The sequence below is a fragment of the Callorhinchus milii genome, unplaced genomic scaffold (genome assembly GCF_018977255.1).
Source record: "Callorhinchus milii isolate IMCB2004 unplaced genomic scaffold, IMCB_Cmil_1.0 Scaffold2, whole genome shotgun sequence".
NCBI classification, from domain to species: Eukaryota; Metazoa; Chordata; class Chondrichthyes; order Chimaeriformes; family Callorhinchidae; genus Callorhinchus; species Callorhinchus milii.
The window spans coordinates 12,514,845-12,534,995 of NW_024704743.1; the positions used below are offsets into that span (position 1 = coordinate 12,514,845).

At 44.0% G+C, this 20,151-nt stretch overlaps 1 protein-coding gene across 2 annotated transcripts in view; it reads left to right on the plus strand.

The window, feature by feature from the left end:
* Positions 1-20,151, plus strand: part of rheb (Ras homolog, mTORC1 binding) — a 53,105-nt gene that overhangs the window by 15,567 nt on the left and 17,387 nt on the right. The window contains exons 1-2 of one of the 2 annotated variants that reach the window (XM_007906362.2): positions 4,780-4,804; positions 11,316-11,387. In XM_007906362.2, the coding sequence (XP_007904553.1) occupies positions 4,783-4,804; positions 11,316-11,387 (94 nt within the window). In that variant the 5' untranslated portion in view covers positions 4,780-4,782. Of the gene's footprint in view, positions 1-4,779; positions 4,805-11,315; positions 11,388-20,151 lie in introns of those variants that run through there. The other variant, XM_007906361.2, reaches the window with a different exon arrangement.

Below are 20,151 nucleotides of genomic sequence, written 5' to 3' on the forward strand. Positions count from 1 at the left end.
CCGACCTGTCTATCATGGACAAGGCTATCTCGGACCACTTCCTCATCTTTCTCTCCTCCCACATCCCCCTCTCCTCCTCCAAGCCCTCCACCATTTTTTTCTGGAAGCCCCTGGAAAAAGCTTCCCCCTGAGTCCGTGACAAATGCCCGTCCTTCCTCAGACCTCCTCTCCCTCTGGCCCTCCGCCCTGATACAGAGGTCATGCTGCTGAATGACTCCCCTGAAGTCCAGGGTTGTTTCCAAACCCACTTGCTCCCCCTGGTACCAATGAGTATCCACTCACTCATAACACAAACCCGGATGCTTGAGTGCAGATGGCCGAAATCCGGCCTCACGATTCACCACCAGCTGTGGCTTGAGCACCTCCGCACTTACCGGCTCTCCCTTTCACAGGTCAAAACTGGCTTTTACTCTAAAGTCACCCTGGAGGCAAGCAATAATCCAAAGACGCTGTTTTCCATCGTCCATCATCTCCATGCAACTCCTCAAGTCCACTTGATCCTCATGTCAAACGCCAAGTGCAAAGAGGTCCTAGACTTCATTGCCTCAAAAATTGAAAACATCTGCTTGGTTGGATCATCCTCCCCCCACTCCGCCCTCCATCCCACCCAGACCATCCACACCGCCTTCTCCCTCCGCCACAGCTCCTGCTACTCCCCCGTCCTTACATTCCTTTGCCCCCATTTCTCCCTCCTCCCTCTCAACCACAATCACCCGGGTGAAGTTCACCACCTGCTACCTTGACCCCCTCCCCACCCAGCTGCTGGTCACTTGACTCCCCCTTCTCTCTCCCTGCTCGCCAACACAGGCAACCGGTTACTCCTTTCTTGAGCCCCTGCAGTTTGGTTTTTGCCCTGTCCACAGCACTTGTCAAAGTCACAAACGGCATTCTATCTATCTGGGACCAGGGCTCCCTCTGCCTCCTCGTTCTCCTGGATCTCTCTGCCGAGTCCTCCTCCTCCATGCTCTCCTCCCTCATCTTTCTTAGAGGGAACACACTCGTATGGCTCACGTCCTACTTAACCAACCACCTCTATTTTATCTCAGCAAATGGTTTCTCCTCGTGCTCCCGCCCGGTTACCTGCAGGGTACCCCAAGGCTCCATCCTTGGCCCTCTTTTCTTTATATGCTCCCGCTGGATGATGTCATCCGCAGACATTTGACACAGTAAATTTCCATGTGTGTGCGGATGCCACACAAATCTACTTTGCTTCCTCTGATACCAACTCCAGGTCCGCCGATGATCTATCAGCTTAATGGCAGACATCAAGGCCTGGATGAGTGTAAACTTCCTGCAGCTGATATGGACAAGACAGAAGCCATACTCCTTGGCTCCCATCAGAGTCTTCACTCCTGTGTATCTAAACACCTCAACCTCCCTGGGTTATCCCTCAGATTCACTGAACCAGTGCGCAAACTAGGCGTCCAGTTCGACCGTCAGATTTCCTTCCTCCCCCACATCCAGTCCCTGTCCAGGACCACCTTCTTCCACCTCCGTCACATAGCCCGCCTCCGACAGTACCTTACCCCAAATTAATGCATTTGTCGCTTCCCGCTTGGATTACTCCCAACGCACGCCTCGCCGGTCTCCCTGGCTCCACCATTCACAAGATCCAGCTTATTCAAAATTCTGCCGCTCGTATAGTGACCTGGACCAAATTCCGTACCCACATCTCACCAGTTCTGGCTAGTCTCTACTGACTCCCCATCACTGAACGGATTGACTTCAAGATCCTCATACTTGTGTTCAAATCCATTCACTCCCTGGCACCTCCGTACCTCTCCAACCTCCTCACTCCCCAATCCACCACCTGGTGCCTCCGCTCACCTGGCACCGGCCTCCAGCTCGTCCCTCGCACCCTCCGCCACACCATCAGAGTTTGTGCTTTCAGCCATTACGCCTCAAAACTCTCTCCTCTCTTTCACATCCCGCCTGAAAACTTTCCTCTTCGATCGTGCTTATGGCCACCTCCCCCAGCTCAGAGTCTTGCTCCGCCACTGTTAAGCGATCTGAGATGCTACCCTGCATGGAGAACGCTATATAAGTGGAAGTTGTTGTTGCTCTCTCCTCTTTCAAGGTGTGTTTCCAGGTATACCTTCTTGACTGTGTTTTCAGTCATCTTTCCCCTTCTCCCTCCGTTTGGTTCCCACCCAAGCCCAGTCAGCAGTGTTGAGTCCTTTGAGACGTCCTTCCAACATGAAAGGCGCTATATAAATGGAAATTGTATTGATACTGGATACATGCCAGAATTTTCTGAAATTTCCATCTATCAATCTCCAAGTCAAAGCGTTTTGTTTTTTCTGTCTCTCATCATACAAAATGATCGTCTTGAACCATAAATATCAGAATATAGTAAACGTGACCAACCAGCAGAAGCTGGGTAAAGATAAGGCTGTCTTTGTTAGAATTTCTATCATTTGTGGTTGCAAATGATTTTTTTAAAAAACCTTTTCTCACTGAAGTGCAGTTCTATAGACATAAGTAGCCCTCCATCTCAAGTGGGTATTGGCCTCTTCATGTGTGAAGCTAGAGTATTGGCAGGCTGCATAACCACAGAAAGTGTCGCAGCTAAGCCCTGCCCTCTTGTTCATCCACATCCAGCAAGGTATTGGGACTGCAGTTGGAAAGCTGTTTTTCTCCTCTTTCTTCTCCCCTCTCCACCACAACTCTCAAATCTTTTTCCTCGTCCACTGTCTGAGGAGATATTGAATAACAAAATTAATGTTATTCCCCAATATAATTATTTAAGATTTAAGCGCTCTGAGATGCTACCCTGCATGGAGGACTCTATATAAGTGCATGTTGTTGTTGTAAAATTAATATATAGATGTTCACCCAATCGTAAAAAAGTACCAGGACAGCTAGAGTTAATTGGTTTCCAGATACATTACTGAATGAGTTGTTTTTGACTTTGGAATTGGTAGGAATTGGGAGGATGTCCATAGTTGGCTTGCTGTTGTTTGGTGCACCACTTATATTGGAGAATTTCTTCCGGTTCCAATACTTTAGAAATTGCTGCATTTATTTGCAGGGCTGAAAACAAACAGTTGCAGTAATAACTGCACAAGTAAGCTTTTTTTTAAAATGCCTTATTAAATGGAACTTTGAGGTAAGTTAAGTATTTAATGCCTTTGTCACCTCAAGGCTGGACTATGGGAACTCTCTCCTCGCCGGCCTTCCCGCCACCTCCCTCCACAAGCTGCAGGTCATTCAGAACTCTGCAGCTCGTGTACTGTCCCGCACCAGGCTTCGCGACCACATCACTCCCACCCTCGCTCGCCTCCACTGGCTCCCCATCCCCCAGAGGATCAAATTCAAGATCCTCATCCTCACCTATAAGGCCATCCACGGCCTCGCTCCCCCCTACCTCTCCGACCTACTATCCCCCTACCTACCTGCCCGTACCCTCCGTTCCTCCGGCTCCGGTCTGCTCCACATCCCCCGCCCCAACCGCCCTACCATCGGTGGCCGGGCCTTCAGCCTCTCAGCCCCCAGGCTCTGGAACTCCATCCCCAGTGCCTTCGCCGCCTCCTCCCTTTCCTCCTTCAAGGCCGGTCTCAAGACCTTTCTCTTTGACTGTGCCTTCAGCTCCCCTCTCGACTCTCTTCCCCCTCCTCGCACCCTCCCTCCCTTCCCTCACCCTGACCATTTCCCCCTTGCTCGGGTCCTGACCCAACTGTACAGCGCCTTGGGACGTCCTCCTGACGTGAAAGGCGCTTTATAAATGAAATCTTGTTGTTGTTGTTGTTGTTAAGCACCTGTAGATGAGGTTGAATCATACTTGCTAATTAGATCTTTTTAAAAATTAACGTGCATGACTACTGATTGGAGGCAATTCTAATGGCAATTTTAGCTTCAAAACTGACCCATAAGGGTGATTCAGGCCAAGAGTGGGCGATTGTTTGTATTTTACATTTATGTCAACGTAATTGGCATCTTAGCCATTTTATTTCCATAGCGCAGTATTGTAAATACTTAATGGATTAAGGGTTTGAAAAGGGATATAGTAACTGAATTAATGTGCCAATAGTAGGTAGGTCTGATGAAACTAACAGATTGTACTTCTATAAGATCTCACGTACAATGCATATGATGAATCTGTGTGGCTGTCGCGTTTTGCCGACAAAATATATAGTCCATTCACTTTACAGTATTTTCTGTGAAGTGCTTTGAGACGGCTCAGATGTGATAAGGTGCTATATCAAATGCAACAATTATTATTATTAATACCTTGACGTTTCACAATGATGATAGGACATATCGAGTAGGGAGTTTGTAGGCATTGGTCAATTAAAGAATTTTTTAAGGCAAAAGGATTTGGGGAAGTAATATTTCAGAGTATGGGACTAAAGGCCCTTATCACATGGTCAAGATGTCTCGACGTGCTTCACAGGATAAAGTGTGTATTTGAGCAAAGGAAAGTAGACCAGGTCAGAGTCCAAAGAGTAGGTTGGAGGTTAGGACTAGTGGGCATTGCAGAGATAGGGTGGGCAATATCGTGAAAGGATTTGAAGGTAAGGGCAAGGATCTGGAGTACTGGAATCCCATGGAGCCAGCAAGGATACAATACAGAATTACATTTGTAAAACGCCTTTCACATCGGGAAGATATTCCAAGGCGTTGGAAGGTCAGGGTCATTAGGACCCGAGTGGGGGAGGGGTCAGTGGAGCGGGGTGTTGTTGGGATCAAGATCAGGGAGGCAGAGAGCGTGGCTAAAGGCACAGTCGAAGAGGAGGGTCTTGAGGCATGCCTTGAAGGAGTCGAGGGAATGAGGCGATGGGAATGTGGAATGGAGTTCCAGAGGGTGAGTACAGAGAAACTGAAGGCCCGATCGCTGATGGGTGAGTGTGCGAGAAAGTACATTAGTAATAATAATAATAATCCTTGCATTTGATATTGCGCATTGTTACATCTTCAAGACGTCTCAAAACGCTTCACAGAATATACTGTAATGTGAATTGATTATATTTTGTGTGCAAAACAGAGCAGCCAATTGCACACAGTCCCATAAACAGTTGAGTGACCAAATTATTTGAGTGACCAAATTATTATTTCTTTTAATTTTTTGTTGAGGGATTATTGCACCTGGAAAAGCAATCCACCAATTGACGAACAACCGGGTTCCTACTTATTTCTAGGTAAACGGAGGCGTGTGGAGTAAGGAAACTTGCCCAGCGTTTCGCCCTGCCCGGGAATTGAACCCAGGTCCTCTCTCTTGCGAGGCGATTGCTCTAACACTACAGGACTCCACTTCAGTATTGCCAGCAAAGATTTTATTTAACGAGTTCTTGGACATTTTGCAGTTTCTGCTAGGGAGGCTGGCACGGAAGACTTCGGAGAAATCTAGTCTTGAAGTAACAAAATTAACAATTTGTTCTCTAGGCCACATAGGCCCTTTAGTAATCTTGCTTTAGGATTGCAATATTTCCCATTTTAAATCCCATTAATAATGACAACCTTTTGTTTAGTAATGACCACATAATTACCTCCAATGTCAATTAATGTGCAGTCATTTCAGTATTAACAACAGATTGTATTTATGTAGCACCTTTCACAATGGGATGACGTCCCAAGACACAGTATTAATTTGAACTGTTAGCATTGTTTCAGTACAATAAACAAGATGTTGAAACATTGATGCATCTTATTCTCCTATTTTATATATTTGAAAACCTTGATGAATTTATTAATTATGCCCAACTATGGTATAGAATTTGTATTGAACATCCCAATCCTGAATGTGTTGAAGCAAATGCAATATCCAATTAAATGCCAAATCAGTAATTGTTTTGGGAGTAACTGCCAAAGAGTTTTTAGTTACTGTGTATTTATCTTTTATTGAAGACAGTTTCTCCTGGTGTTCTGACCAAGAGTCCCCCGAACAAAATTGGTCATTCACTCCATGGTTGTTGGCAGGACAGCTGTGTGCAAACTAGCTGCTTCATCCACAAAATAAACACAGTGACACCACTTTACAGAGTATCCTGTGAAGCACTTTGAGACGTCTCTGATATGATAAGATCACTACCAACATGGTTGCCGAAGATCTGTGCAAACTTGAGGTAAACAAATCTCGGGGACTGCATAAATTGCATCCGAAGATCCTTGAGGAACTAAGGGAGAAGATTGCCACAAATCTTTCAGATATCACTGGATACTGGAGAGGTGCCTGGGGTCTGGAGAAAGGCAGATGTTATACCTATATTTTAAAAGGTAGCAAAAATGACCCAGGAAACTTGCTATTTTTTACCTAGCAAATTCTTCAGTTCTTATAATACGGTGCTGTATCAAATGCAAGGATTATTATTATTGTTATGGTGCATAATGAAATGTCCTTTCATCAAAGTGCATGTACATCAACTCCATGCATTGAGCTATTTATAAAAAAATCTGCAAAATAATGCTTTAGCTTGCAAATATAGTATATGTCAAAAAAATAATTTTCAGTTCTTTATTTGTTCCAAATTTTTATAAGTATATTTGGTAGTGAAGGTGTTAAATCAATTTACTGGTACAGCAAGCAATGTTTTTTTTCTAAAGGTGGCAGCCAAGATAAAACATAAAAATATAATATCTAATAATGAATACATGTATTTGCATACTGCATTTGCTATACTTGCATTTGCTATAGCGCTTTATCACGTTACCAAAACGTCTCCAATCGCTTCAATGATTGAATCATATCTGTTTAAATCTGAAAATTTGCTTTTATCAAAGATAAGGATTATTTATAAAGTTATAGCTCTGGTTCTGTGGCTGCATTTTTCAGCCAAACATGGACATCTTCTGAGGTACATGAAATGCAAAATGGAATTGCAATGTAAGTTGGCTGTACAGCATCGCTGTGGTAACACGTGTCAGTCTAGCAGAAAATTACAAGCGCCTGTCAGCAAAAGCACAGTGCAGAAAGAAGAGAGGAACAGTTTGAAGTATTTTTATTACGTCTGTCACGCATTGCAGAGGTGGTGATATTTTTTGTTTGCTTCATACAGGTGTGCACATCTTCGGGTTCGGTTAATAACCACATCTTGTATCCACCCTGACGGCTTGGAGTTCAGTCTTCAGGGTGGAGCAACATAGTAAACATTTTTGGCTTGCCTCAGATCAAGAGTGTTGTGTTTTGTGCACAATAGTTTCACAGTAGGTGTGGATTTTACAGCTCTGTTGGACTTAACTCGCATTTATTTAGACTAACAACAAGGCGGCTATTGGACCAGCAATTTTACACCTATCTGATTCCAATATTTTCAGCATCTGTCCAGGAAGTTTACTATTTAAAGAACAGTCAACCTCTTGTGGGACAGTAGCTTTCACAATTGCTCACTAATTGAGGTTAGTGGGCAGTAGTTCTGAAGCACCATCAATGGGTAGAACTAATATTGGAGCTTGCTCCCACATCCTTTAAGCACTATTCTGTTTTCAATACCAACAAAATTCTAGGAAAAGGCAGATGGGGATTTAGGTTTTATTCCTAGTAACACTTAAGTAATAAATTGTAATATAATTGTAAAAGTAATAAATTGTAATATAATTGTAATAATTGTAATAATTGTAATATAATATTAAGTTATATATGTAATATAACTTAATATAAGTAATAAATTGGTCATTTTCAATCTACGACTGTTTGTGGGACATTGCTGTGCGCAATTGGCTGCCGCGTTCGCCCACAAATATACAGTCAATTCACTTTACAGTGTGTTCTGTGAAGCGCTTTGGGACGTCCTCCCGATGTGAAAAGCGCTATATCAAATGCAAGGATTATTTTGATTATTAAGTAAATATTTTATTGTAGTTGATTCATCACTGTTAACCAGTCACTGTAAGCAAGCTTTCTTCCCACTCAGCTCTTATTAACCCTGTAAGACAAAGGGTGTTTCAATTTATTAGAAATTTTTGAGTGAATTGGATGAGAGAATGTAAACATGTTTAATGACAGGAATCCTTGACTTTTTCTGAGTGGGGAAGGAAGGTTTCTTAATGTCCGCTTGAATCGCAAAGTAGTTGAGATTTAATGACTTCGTTGAAAAACTGATGTGATCTTTTTATAAATGCACACTATATGAACTTGATAATCCTTGCATTTGGTAACCAGCCTTTCAAGTCAGGAGGATGTCGAAAATCACATCATAGAATATATTGTAAAGTTAAGTGATTTTTTTTATTGTGGGTGTATGCAACAGCCAATTTTGCACACAGCACTGTCCCACAAACACCCATGGAATGAATAACAACAACAACTTGGATTTATCCATCTTCCATCCCAGACGGCGTCTCAGAGCGCTTTACAGTTTAGGATCCTGGGAACGAGCCAGGGGGAGGGGTGGGAAGGTGACCAAAGGACAAGGAGGCAGAGGGAGCCCTGGTCACAGATAGAGAGGATGTCGTTTGTGACTTTTACAAGCGCGATCTCTGTACTGTGGGCGGAAACCAGACTGGGGGGCTCGAAGAGGGAGTGGGAGGAGAGGTGTGCGCGGAGTTGGTTTGCAACAACGCGTTCTAGAACTTCTGAGAGGGAGGGCAGGTTAGAAATAGGGCGGTAATGGCTGGGGTTTCAGGGATCTAGGGAGGGTTTTTTCAGGAGGGGGGTGATTACAGCAGTTTTGAGAGAGGCAGGGACTGATCCGGAGGAGAGGGACTGGTTGATAATGTCAGCCAGCAGTGGACAGAGGAGGGGGAGCTATGTGACCAGTAAGTTGGTGGGGAGGGGGTCGAGGCAGCAGGTGGTGGGTTTCATGGAGGTGATGGTGGGAGGAGGGAGAGATGGGGAGGAAAGAGTGTAGAAAGGAGCTGGTGGTAGTAGCAGATGATGAGGAGGGTGAGGGGGACAGAGAGGGCGTGGTGGGTGACAAGGGGCAGGTGGATGAGGCTGCCTGGCGGATGTTCAGTATTTTAGTTGAAAAGAATTCCATGACCTCCTCGCACTTGGCATTTGATACGAAGATTGAGGAGGCCTGAGGGGGGGGCATGGGGGAGGTAGTGGGTGGTGGAAAAAAGGATTTTGGGGTTGTATTTAGCTTCCAAGATGATGTTGGAGTAGAAGGCCGTTTTTGCGCGTGTCAAGGATCTCCGCGGGTAGAAGGCCAGATGGATAGGATGTTTGAAGATGAGAGGGCCTTTGTGAGGGTCTCAGGGGGTAGACTTTTCCAAGGGCGGTAGAGGATGGTTGAGGGCTTGGTGGAGGAGAGAGGGATGTAAGAGGAGAAGGAGATGAAAAAGTAGTCCGAGATGGCCTTATCCACTATGCTGAGCTCGGAAATGTCAAGGCCGTGGGTGATGATGAGGTCAAGTGCATGACCATGGTTGTGGGTAGGTGAGTTTATATGAAGGGTAAGGTTTAGGGAGCAGAGGAGGGCAGTGAAATCAGCAGAAGTGGTGCAAGGGGAGTTTAAGTGGAGGTTGAAATCGCCCATTATGAGTAGGCACTCGGAGCAGAGGGACAGGGAAGAGAGGAGAGTAGAGATGTCTGTGTGAAAGGAGCTGGGGGGGCTTAGGGGGGGCGGTAAACAAGGAGGATTTTCAAAGGGAGAGAGGGTTGGAAAAGGGTGAGGTGCTCGAAGGAGGGGAAGCAGCCAGAGGAGTAGGGGGTGAGACCAAGGGAGGCTTTGGAAATGAAGGCCACCCCGCCGCTACGTTGGTTTGGACAGGGCATGTGGTGGAAGGTGTAGTCTGGAGGGGAGACTTCCACTAGGGAGACGGGGTCATTGGGGGAGAGCCAGGTTTCGGGGATCCCAAGAATATCAAGGTGCTTGTCCAGGATGAGGTCATGAATGGTGACAACAACAAGATTACATTTGTATAGCGCCTTTCACGTTGGGAGGACGTCCCAAGGCACTGGACAATGTACAGCATTTCAATTGTATTTAGGGGACTGTTAGCTTGACACTCTGAGAAATTCCGTTCTCTTGTTGAATGGTGCCATAGGATCTTTTACGATCCACCTGAACAGCCAGACTGGTCCTTGGTTTAACGTCTCATCCGAAGGACGTCTCCTCTGAGCATGCAACACACCGCTAGCACTGATTGCGGTGTCATCTTCGACTATATGAGTTCCAAGTCCCAACCTGGACTTGGAATTCTCACTTAAAGGCAAGTGTGCTACCAAGTGAGCCAGCTTTGACACACAGCTTGTACTTTAATATAGAATATTGTTATGGAGAGAAACACAGCACATATTCTGCACTAGTATCGTCTTACAAGCAATGAGATAAGCAAATTTTTTTTTGTGTTGGGGACATTGGCCAGGACACTATGTTGACTTTTAAATTTAGAGACAGTGAAAGGAAATTTTCCAAAAATGGAGGGAGTTGACAAAGGTGGTGAAAAGCAGTTGGGGAGAAATGGAAGACAGAGGTGGGGAACTTGGGGTGGCCCGTACTTCAATAATAATAATCCTTGTATTTGATATAGTGCCCTATCACATTTTCAAGACGTCTCAAAACCTTTGCAGAATATACCATGAAGTGAATTGACTGTATTTTGTGGACAAAACTTAGCAGCCAGTTGCGCACACCAGGGTCCCACAAACATTGAATGATCAAATTATTGTTTTTTAAAAGATATTAACACTGGAAAGCGAAATAATAAGCTCTTCTCATAGACCTTGTAATTTCATTTAATAATAATAATCCTTAGATTTGTTATAGAGCCTTTCACATGAGGAAGTCTCAAAATACGTCACATGATGTACTGTATGGTTGCACCTGCAAAAAACACTAATGTTTGCATAGAAGGATCCCATGTAGAGCCATAAAATGGATAACAAATTTTATCTGTGGTGAATTGATAGCCAGGACACCAGGAAAAAGTCCCTTCTCTTTTTGAAGAGTGCGATGGAATCTTTAATGTCCTCTTGAACAGTACATTGGTTTAACGTCTCATCTGAAGGATGGCACCTCCAACATTACTGATCATGAATTGTATGTGGGGTGTCGGTGGGGTGTGTATATGTGTGTGGTATGTGTAGGTTAAATGGTAGAATTTAAGTTTCCTAAATTGGGCAAGAGAATTTGAAGCCTAAATTGTGTACGGGGGAGGGTGGGAAAGGCTTTTATTAATATCCTTTTATTATACCACTCCACAAATTACAAATATCAGGGACTAATACCCTAATAGGGCACTGGAAAGTAATCGTAATAATTTTAAGAAAAAAAACTTACCCTCCACTCATGGAAGTAAGTTGTATTTTGCAAATATAATAATTGATTATGTTTAATAGACTATTATATTAGAAAATATTTCATTTCAAATAATAGTGTATATTATGGTTTCCTTTGGACAACTCAGTATTGACGTTTTTCTCCCCTATTTTACAGGGAAGTCTTCGTTGACCATTCAGTTTGTTGAAGGGCAGTTTGTTGACTCATATGACCCCACAATAGAAAACAGTAAGTAATTATTTAATAAGCACTATTTATCTTGCATAACTTTGGGATTTAATTCCTTATATAACACACAAACCAACTGGCACCTATAAACCTATAAACTGGCCTTTCAGATAGCGAATGCTAAGGGCATCATTAAGATCGTTAGCAAACAAGCAAATGGTTATGCACAGAGTATTTCGGATGTAGTATGTGGTTGAGGCAGGATCTATACAAGCTTTCAGAAGGGAACTAGATAAATATCTAAAAGAGAGTAAACTGGATAGGGGTATTGGGAAAGGGTAGGTAAATGGAACTGAAGAATTGCTCTTAAAGGAGCCAACACAGACACAATGGGCTGAATGGCCTTCTTCTGTGCTGTAAATTTCTATGATTCTATGGTTTTAAAATGCTTCACAGACATGAGTGAATGGGAGCCTGAGAAGGATGGGAGGTGTGAATAATAGAGAGGTGACTGAACACACAATAAGAGGTGGGTTTCAGAAACAAAGAGGAAAAGTGTGAGGTGAGTTATTTAGAGAGAGAGTTCCATAGATCAAGAGCAAAGTGTTTGAAAACTCAACAACAACTTGGATTTATATAGCGCCCTCCACCCCGGACGGTGTCTCAGAGCGCCTTACAGTTTAGGATCCCGGGAACGAGCCAGGAGGAGGGGTGGGAAGGTGACCAAAGACGCGGTCGAAAAGAAAGGTCTTCAGCAGAGACCTAAAAATAGAAAGGGAGGAAGCGAGACGAAGGGAGTGAGGAAGGCAGTTCCAGAGCCTCGGGGCATAGTGGCTGAAGGCACGGCCGCCGAGGGTGGAGCGGAGGACTCGGGGGTCAAGGAGGAGGCCAGACCCAGAAGAACGAAGGCAACGGGTACTGTGCTGAGGAGAGAGGGTCAGAGAGGTAGGGGAGTGCAGAGGAGTGCAGGGACTTGAATACGGGGGTGAGGATCTTGAAATCGATCCTTTCTGGGATAGGGAGTCAGTGCAGTCTGGCAAAGACGGGTGATCGGGGAGCGGAGTTTCGGGGGGGGAGGGTTGATGTTCTGGGGAACATGAAGCAGACTGAGTTAGTAGAGTGGGGTGATAGGGCGGGGACTTAGTACTGCAGGAAATCAGAGAAGACAGATGTAGGGTGTGGAGATGTTTGAAAATTAGCACAGGGATCTTAAAATCAATCTGGGTGATGGAATACGGAGCCAATTGTGACTGGTGAAGATGCGATGATGGACTACATTCACTTGAAGGACATACATGCTCGTCCAGGACTTGATGTCTGAATGGTCGTCTGTCAGGGAAGGTGCAATCCTAGAGTCAAGTGTGGAAGAACACACAGGGACAAGTGTGCTACATGGAGCATGCAAAGCAGAATAACTTTGAAATTTTCTAATGAATGGATAACAGGATAACTGGACTACACTGTTTTAGAATTTGCCAAATATTAAAAATTACTTTTTCTACATTTTCTACAAAAAATTTACAGCAGGCACAGATCTATTTTCCCCTTTATTATTTGATTCACTGTAGTAATGCCACTATCTGCAAATTGCAAGTATTCTAACCCAATTATTTCTGATGAAATTACTGAAGGGTATGTGGAAAGAACAGAGATAGTGTTCAGAACAGCGTCTTTAGTTTGATGTTGCTATGGAAATAAGCACAGCAAATTTGAAATTTTTNAATGCAAATGTTATGAATCTGTTTCAATGCTACAGGGGTGGATTCTGCCTTTATTTTGTAGGGTAAGAGATTTGGGCTTGCATGATTTCAGTTTTAATTTCTGGCAGTTCCCCGTAGGAGAGGACACCTTATGTCGGAATCGCTACCTGTATTTAAAAAAAACAGGGTGTGTGGTGCTGCTAGAACCAGCGAGAGAAGAGGGAGAGGAGAGGAGTAACTATAGGCACAGTTCAAGCGCTATAATTACAGTTATAGTTTGATAGATTTACAGTTCGATAAATATTTGTTAGGTAAGGATATCAAGGGATACGGAACAAAGGTGGGTGAATGGAGTTGAAGCTTAGTATCCTGTATGTTTTTTTAACAGCTTTACTTACCTGCCTAACAACTTCAAAGATTTACTTATATGAACCCCCAGCTATCTCTGTTCCTTCACCCCCTTTAAGATTGTACCATCAGTCTATATTGCCTCTCCTCATTCATCCTCCCAAAAGGCATCACTTCGCATTTCTCCACATTAAGCTTCATCTGCCCATTTTACCAGTCTGTTTATGTCCATTTGCAGTCTGCTATTATCCTCCTCACTGTTTATTACTTTTCCTAGCTCAGTATCATCTGCAATCTTGGAAATTGTACCCCCTATACCCAAGTCCAGGTCATTTATATAGATCAAAAAGAGCAGTGGTCCCAATACAGACTCCTGGGGGACACCACTACACAATTCCCTCCAGTCAAAAAAACAACCATTCACCACCACTCTCTGCTTTCTGTCTCCCAGCCAGTTCTGTATCCATGCTGTCACTGTCCCTTTAACTCCGTGGGCTTCTATTTTGCTTACAAGTCTCTTATGTGGCACTTTACCAAACGCCTTTTGAAAATCCATATAAACTACATCAACTGCACTACCTTCATCCACCCTCTCCGTTACTTCATCAAAAAACTCTTATCAGGTTTGTTAGACATGATTTGCCTTTAACAAATACGTGTTAGCTGTCCTTTATTAACCCATATTTTTCTAAGTTAAAATTTATTTTGTCCCGGTTTATAGTCTCTAGAAGTTTCCCCACTACTGGCATTAGGCTGACTGGCCTGTAGTTCCCAGGTTTATCCTGCCCCTAATTTGTACAGGGGAGTAACATTTGCATGGTGGAATAGGCTTGAGGGGCTGAAAGGGATACTCCTGTTTCTATGTTATATTTTAAAGACACATAGAAAGGAGATAGGTAATGAAATGTAAGAGTAAGTTCATGAGGGTAGGGGTATAGTATCTGAAGGCTCAACCACATTATGAGCAGAGGAGGTGAGGAGCGCGCAGTAATCTTTGAGTTTTTCAAGTGGAGCAGATCGGCATGGGAGTGAGGCTGGGGAAAATCACATGGTTGGAGAGGGACTATGGCATTTAGGAACTTGCAGGTGAGAATGAGGAACTTGTGGTTAATTCACAGGAAGAATATTGAGCCTTGTGAGGGCAGAGTTGATGGGCATACAAAGCTTAGTGCGGTTGAGGATATGAGTAGCTCCGTTTTGAATGGGCTGGTGCTTGTGGTTGGTAGAGCTATGGAGGTTGGCGAGGAGATGCTTTACAGTAGTTTTAAAAGTAAAAATGGACAAATATAATAATAAACCTTGCATTTGATATCGTGCCTTATTCCATCTTCGAGACGTCTCAAAGCGTTTCACAGAATATTCTGTAAAGTGAATTGACTGTATATTTTGTGGGTGAAACACGGCAGCCAATTGTGTGGATCAGTGTCCCACTGGGTTGTGAGTTGAGTTTTATGATAACTACCGATTTTGTTTTCTAATTACACATCATCTTATTCCCCTCTTCCCGCCCCCCCCCCCCCCCCGCATAATGGAGTCCTATAGAGTAATGGTTAGAGCACTCACCTCGCAAGCGAGAGAGCCCGGGTTCTATTCCCGGGAAGGGCTAAACCTTAGGCAAATTTCTTTACTCAACATGCCCCTGTTTACCTATCAGTAAGTAGTGACCCGATTGGCAGATCGCTTTTCGGGGGTAATATTCCCTTAAAAAAATTGGTCACTCAATGCACGACTGTTTGTGGGACACTGCGCAGTTGGCTGCCACGATTCGCCCACAAATATACAGTCAATTCACTTCACAATATATTCTGTGAAGCACTTTGAGGTGTCTCAATGAGGTGATAAGGTGGTATATCCAGTGCAATTATTATTATGTTTCTTAGACAAATTGTATCTGAAGTAAACAATACACTTTGTCCTCTTTGTGTAATCATCAGTCCTTTTTCCCATTTTGAGCTCAGCAGCTGTATTATTGTGAATACTGCAGATGCTGGAAATCTGAAACAAAAACAGAAGTCGCTGGGAACAACTCAGCAGGTCAGGCAGCATCTGTGGAGAAAGGAACCTTCACTCTCTGATACTTCCCTACCTCTCTGACCTCCTCACTTCCCAATCCACCACCCAGTGCCTCCGCTCGACCGGCACCGGCCTCCTGCTTGTCCCTCACACCCTCCGCTGCACCATCGGAGGTCGCGCTTTCAGCCACTATGCCCCGAAACTCTGGAACACTCTCCCACAATCCCTCCACTTGCCCCCTTTCTCCTGCCTGAAAACCTTCCTCCCTCTCCCCTCCAGCTATATAAAGTGAAAGTTGTAAGTGAGAGATGAACCACACGAATCACATTAAACAGCTTATTGAAGAATTTTATGGAGGAATCAGTACAGATTTAATATGTTGAAGGGTTTCTATTTTGGGCTGATGATGTACCTCCGTTTTTTCATACAGCATTTGTAAAGTGCTTTTCACGTCGGGAGGATGTCCCAAGGTGCTGGACAGACAGAGTTTCGGACCTGAGCTCGGGGTCGGGGAGGGTGGAGTGCAGGGGGGAAAGCAGGGAGATCGAAAGCACAGTCGAAGAGGAGGGTCTTGAGATGGGTCTTGAAGGACTCAGAAAAAAAGTCATTAATGTTACTGGGGAGAATTTCCCTTCCAGAATAATTGATACACCGTTCATAGAAAAGCAATGAATTGTTGGATTGCTGAGGTTTCAGCCTACAGTTGCAGTATTACGTAATAATAATCTTTGCATTTGATATAGTGCCTCATCACATCGTTTTTTTTGGTCAGCCAGGTATCTGACACATGTGGAAACCCATCACCATGCTTAAAAGTAACCAAACTGAGAATTCCATGCATCCCTCCTACACATGGAAATTCTAGAAATAGATTGTGTAAGTTTCATACATCTTTGAGACGTCTCAAAGCACTTCACAGGATATACTGTAAAGTGGATTGATTGTGTATTTTGTGGGTGAAACTCAGCAGCCAGTTGTGCACAGTAGTGCCCCACAAACAGCCATGCAATGAGTGAACAATTTTATTGGGGGATTGTTGGCTAGGACACTGGAAGAAACTCACTTCAGTTTTCATACAGTGCAATGGGAGCTTCAACATCCACTTTAACAGGCAGGTGGTATCTTGGTTTAACATCTCATCCGAAGGACGGCACCTCTGACAATGTAACACACATTAGAGTGTTATCTTTCTTGATCAGTACGTTTCCAGCCCAACGAGGAAGGAAGCAGTGCTGGATCTAGTTCTGGGGAATGAAGTAGGGCAAGTGGAGCAGGTTTCAGTGGGAGAGCATCTGGGCAATAGTGATCACAACATCATTAGATTCAGAGTGCATATGGAAAGAGACGAGGAACCATCTAAGGTGCAGATACTCAACTGGAAGAGGGCTAATTTCAATGAGTTAAAAAGGGACCTAGCCAAGGTGGACTGGAAAGAAAGATTGGCAGGTAAAACAACTAAAGAGAAGTGGGAAGTCTTAAAGGATGAGATAGCTCAGGGACAGAATAAATGCATTCCCACAAAAGGGAAAAGTAGGGCATCCAAACCTCCCTGGATGATGAAGGTATTTGTATCTAGAATGAAGCAGAAAAAAAGAGGCATATGACAAATATCAAACCGAAGATACCGAAGACAACCAAATAGAATATAGGAAGTGCAGAAGAGGTTTGAAAAAGGAAATAAGAGGGGCAAAAAGATTATACGAGAAAAGGTTAGTGGGTAACATTAAAAGGAATTCTAAAATACTTTACAAACATATCAAGAAAAAAAGGTTAGTCAAAGGTAGTGTGGGGTCAATTAAGGACCAACGCGGAAATCTTACTGTGGAGGCAGAGGGTATGGCTGATGTACTGAATGAGTACTTTGCATCTGTCTTCACAAAAGAAGTGGATGCACCAAATGCCACAGTATCGGAGGAGAGGGTAGAGGAAATGGATAGGATAAGTATAAACAGAGAGGAAGGACTGAAAAGGTTGACTGGGCTGAAGGTAGATAAGTCACCCGGTCCGGACGGGATGCAGCCAAGGGTACTATGGGAGGCAAGGGTACAAATAGCGGAGGCTTTGGCTACAATTTTTCAATCTTCGTTGGACACAGGGGCGGTGCCAGAGGACTGGAGAGTGGCCAATGTTACTCTCCTGTACAAAAAGGACAGAAGGACAAACCTGGGCACTACAGACCAGTCAGCCTAACATCAGTAGTGGGGGAACTCCTGGAGACTATAATCCGGGACAGAATAAATCTTCACTTAGAAGAATATGGGCTAATTAGGGACAGCCAGCAAGGATTTGTTGAAGGTAAACCTTGTCTAACAAATCTAACAGAATTTTTCGATGAGGTAACAGAGGAAGTGGATAAAGGTAGTGCAGTTGATGTATTTTATATGGACTTTCAAAAGGCATTTGACAAAGTGCCACATTTTCATTTTCTTTCGACTTGGAAGAAAGATAGAAGCCAATGGTATAAAAGGGACAACAACAACAAGATTCCATTTATAGAGCGCCTTTCACATCGGGAGGACGTCCCAAGGCGCTGTACAGTTGGGTCAGGACCTGAGCAGGGGGGAAGTGGTCAGGGTGAGGGGAGGGAAGGGAGGGAGCGAGGAGGGGGTAGAGAATCAAGAGGGGAGCTGAAGGCACGGTCAAAGAGAAAGGTCTTGAGACCGGCCTTGAAGGAGGAAAGGGAGGAGGCGGCGAAGGCACTGGGGGATAGAGTTCCAGAGCCTAGGGGCTGAGAGGCTGAAGGCCCACCATCGATGGTAGGGCGGTTGGGGCGGGGGATGTGGAGCAGACCGGAGTCAGAGGAACGGAGGGTACGGGCAGGTAGGTAGGGGGATAATAGGTCAGAGAGGTAGGAGGGAGCAAGGCCGTGAATGGCCTTGTAGGTGAGGATGAGGATCTTGAATTCGACAGTGGCAGCATGGATCCAGAACTGGCTGGGAGACAGATAGCAGAGAGTTGTGGTGACCGGTTGCTTTTCTGACTGGAGGGAAATGTACAGTGGCATCCCCCAGGGATCGGTATTAGGACCACTGCTCTTCTTAATATACATAAATGATCTGGACTTGGGTATAGCAAGTAGCATTTCCAAGTTTGCGGATGACACAAAGTGAGGTAGGGTGGTAAACAGTGAGAAGGATAGCAGCCAACTGCAGGAAAACATAGACAGAATGGTCAAATGGGCAGAGATATGGCAGATGAATTTCAATGTGGAGAAATGCGAGGTAATGCATTTTGGAAGAAAGAATGAGGGGAGGCAATATAGACTGGTAATACAATCTTAAGGGGTGTGAAAGAACAGAGAGACCTGGGGGTTCAGGTAAATGAATCCTTGAAGGTGGCAGGACAGGTAGATAAAGCTGTAAAAAGGGCATATGGGATACTAGGCTTTATAAATAGGGGCATAGAGTAAAAGAGTCAGGAGGTTATGATTAACCCATGTAAAACACTGGTTAGGCCTCAGTTAGAATACTGCGCCCAGTTCTGGGCACCACACTATAGGAAGGATGTTAAGGCATTGTAAAGGGTGCAGAGGAGTTTTACAAGGATGGTACCAGGAATGAGGGACCTTGATTATGAGGAAAGGCACGAGAGGCTGGGATTATTCTCATTGGAGCAGAGAAGGTTACGAGGAGACCTAATAGAGGTTTTCAAAATCATGAGGGGTTTAGAAAAGGGAAAAACTGTTCCCACTGGTGGGTGTGTCGGTGACTCGAGGTCACAGATTTAAAATAGTTTCTAAAAGAAACAGAGGAGGTGAGAAGAAATTTCTTCACACAGCGAGTTGTTCAAATCTGGAACACATTGCCTGAAAGGGTGGTGGAGGCTGATTCGATAACAACTTTTAAAAACACGGTGGATGGGTATTTGAGGAGGACGGGTTTGCAGGGTTATGGGGAAAGGGCTGGGGAGTGGGATTGACATTACATTGCTCTTTTCAAAGGGCCGGCACAGACTCGATGGGCCGAATGCCCTCTTTTTGTGCTCTATGATTTTAGACTATGATTTCAAGTCCCGAAGTGGGGCTTGAACCCTCAACCTTCTGACTCTTGAGCCGAACGTTAGAAGGTTGTGGATTCAAGACTCGCGCGCCAGGCTGACACACAGCGACCTAAAAAATAAAATGATAATTTATTATGCATTATCTAGGAAATAACTGGCAAATGTTTGGAATTGTAACAATTTAATTGAAGAATGGCTTCATGGCTAGAGTATTATCGTAGTTAAAAATATTTTTAGTTGAGGTGATAGTGTTTTTGTGTTAATGTTCCAATGAAGAAACAAATGGGAAGTACTATAATCTATGCAGTTAGTCTATTCTTCCTTCTATAATTGTGATGATTTTAAGCCTCGAAAACCCCAAATAAGTGCACAGAATCAATTTACTCATAATAATGACACAAATATTAATTTTGAGTATCCTAAATCCAATCTGCCCCATCTGTTTGGTGGTGGCTTCCATCCCTCTACACCGCGGACTCATTTCCCACCTTTAAATCCTGTCTTAAAGACCTTTCTGTTTGACTGCTCTTGGTCACCCCTCCCTCCTACTTTATCCCCAGCTCAGGCTCCAAGCCCCTTGAGACATCTTCCTGATGTAATAAGGACTAAAAATATGTAAAATTGGTATTGTAAACAGATTCAAATTTGTAGTCTTAAAATAATAATCCTTCCATTTCACCCACAAAATATATAGTGAATTCATTTTACAGTATATTCTGTGAAAATGCTTTGAAATGTCTTGAAGGCATGATAAAGCACTATAT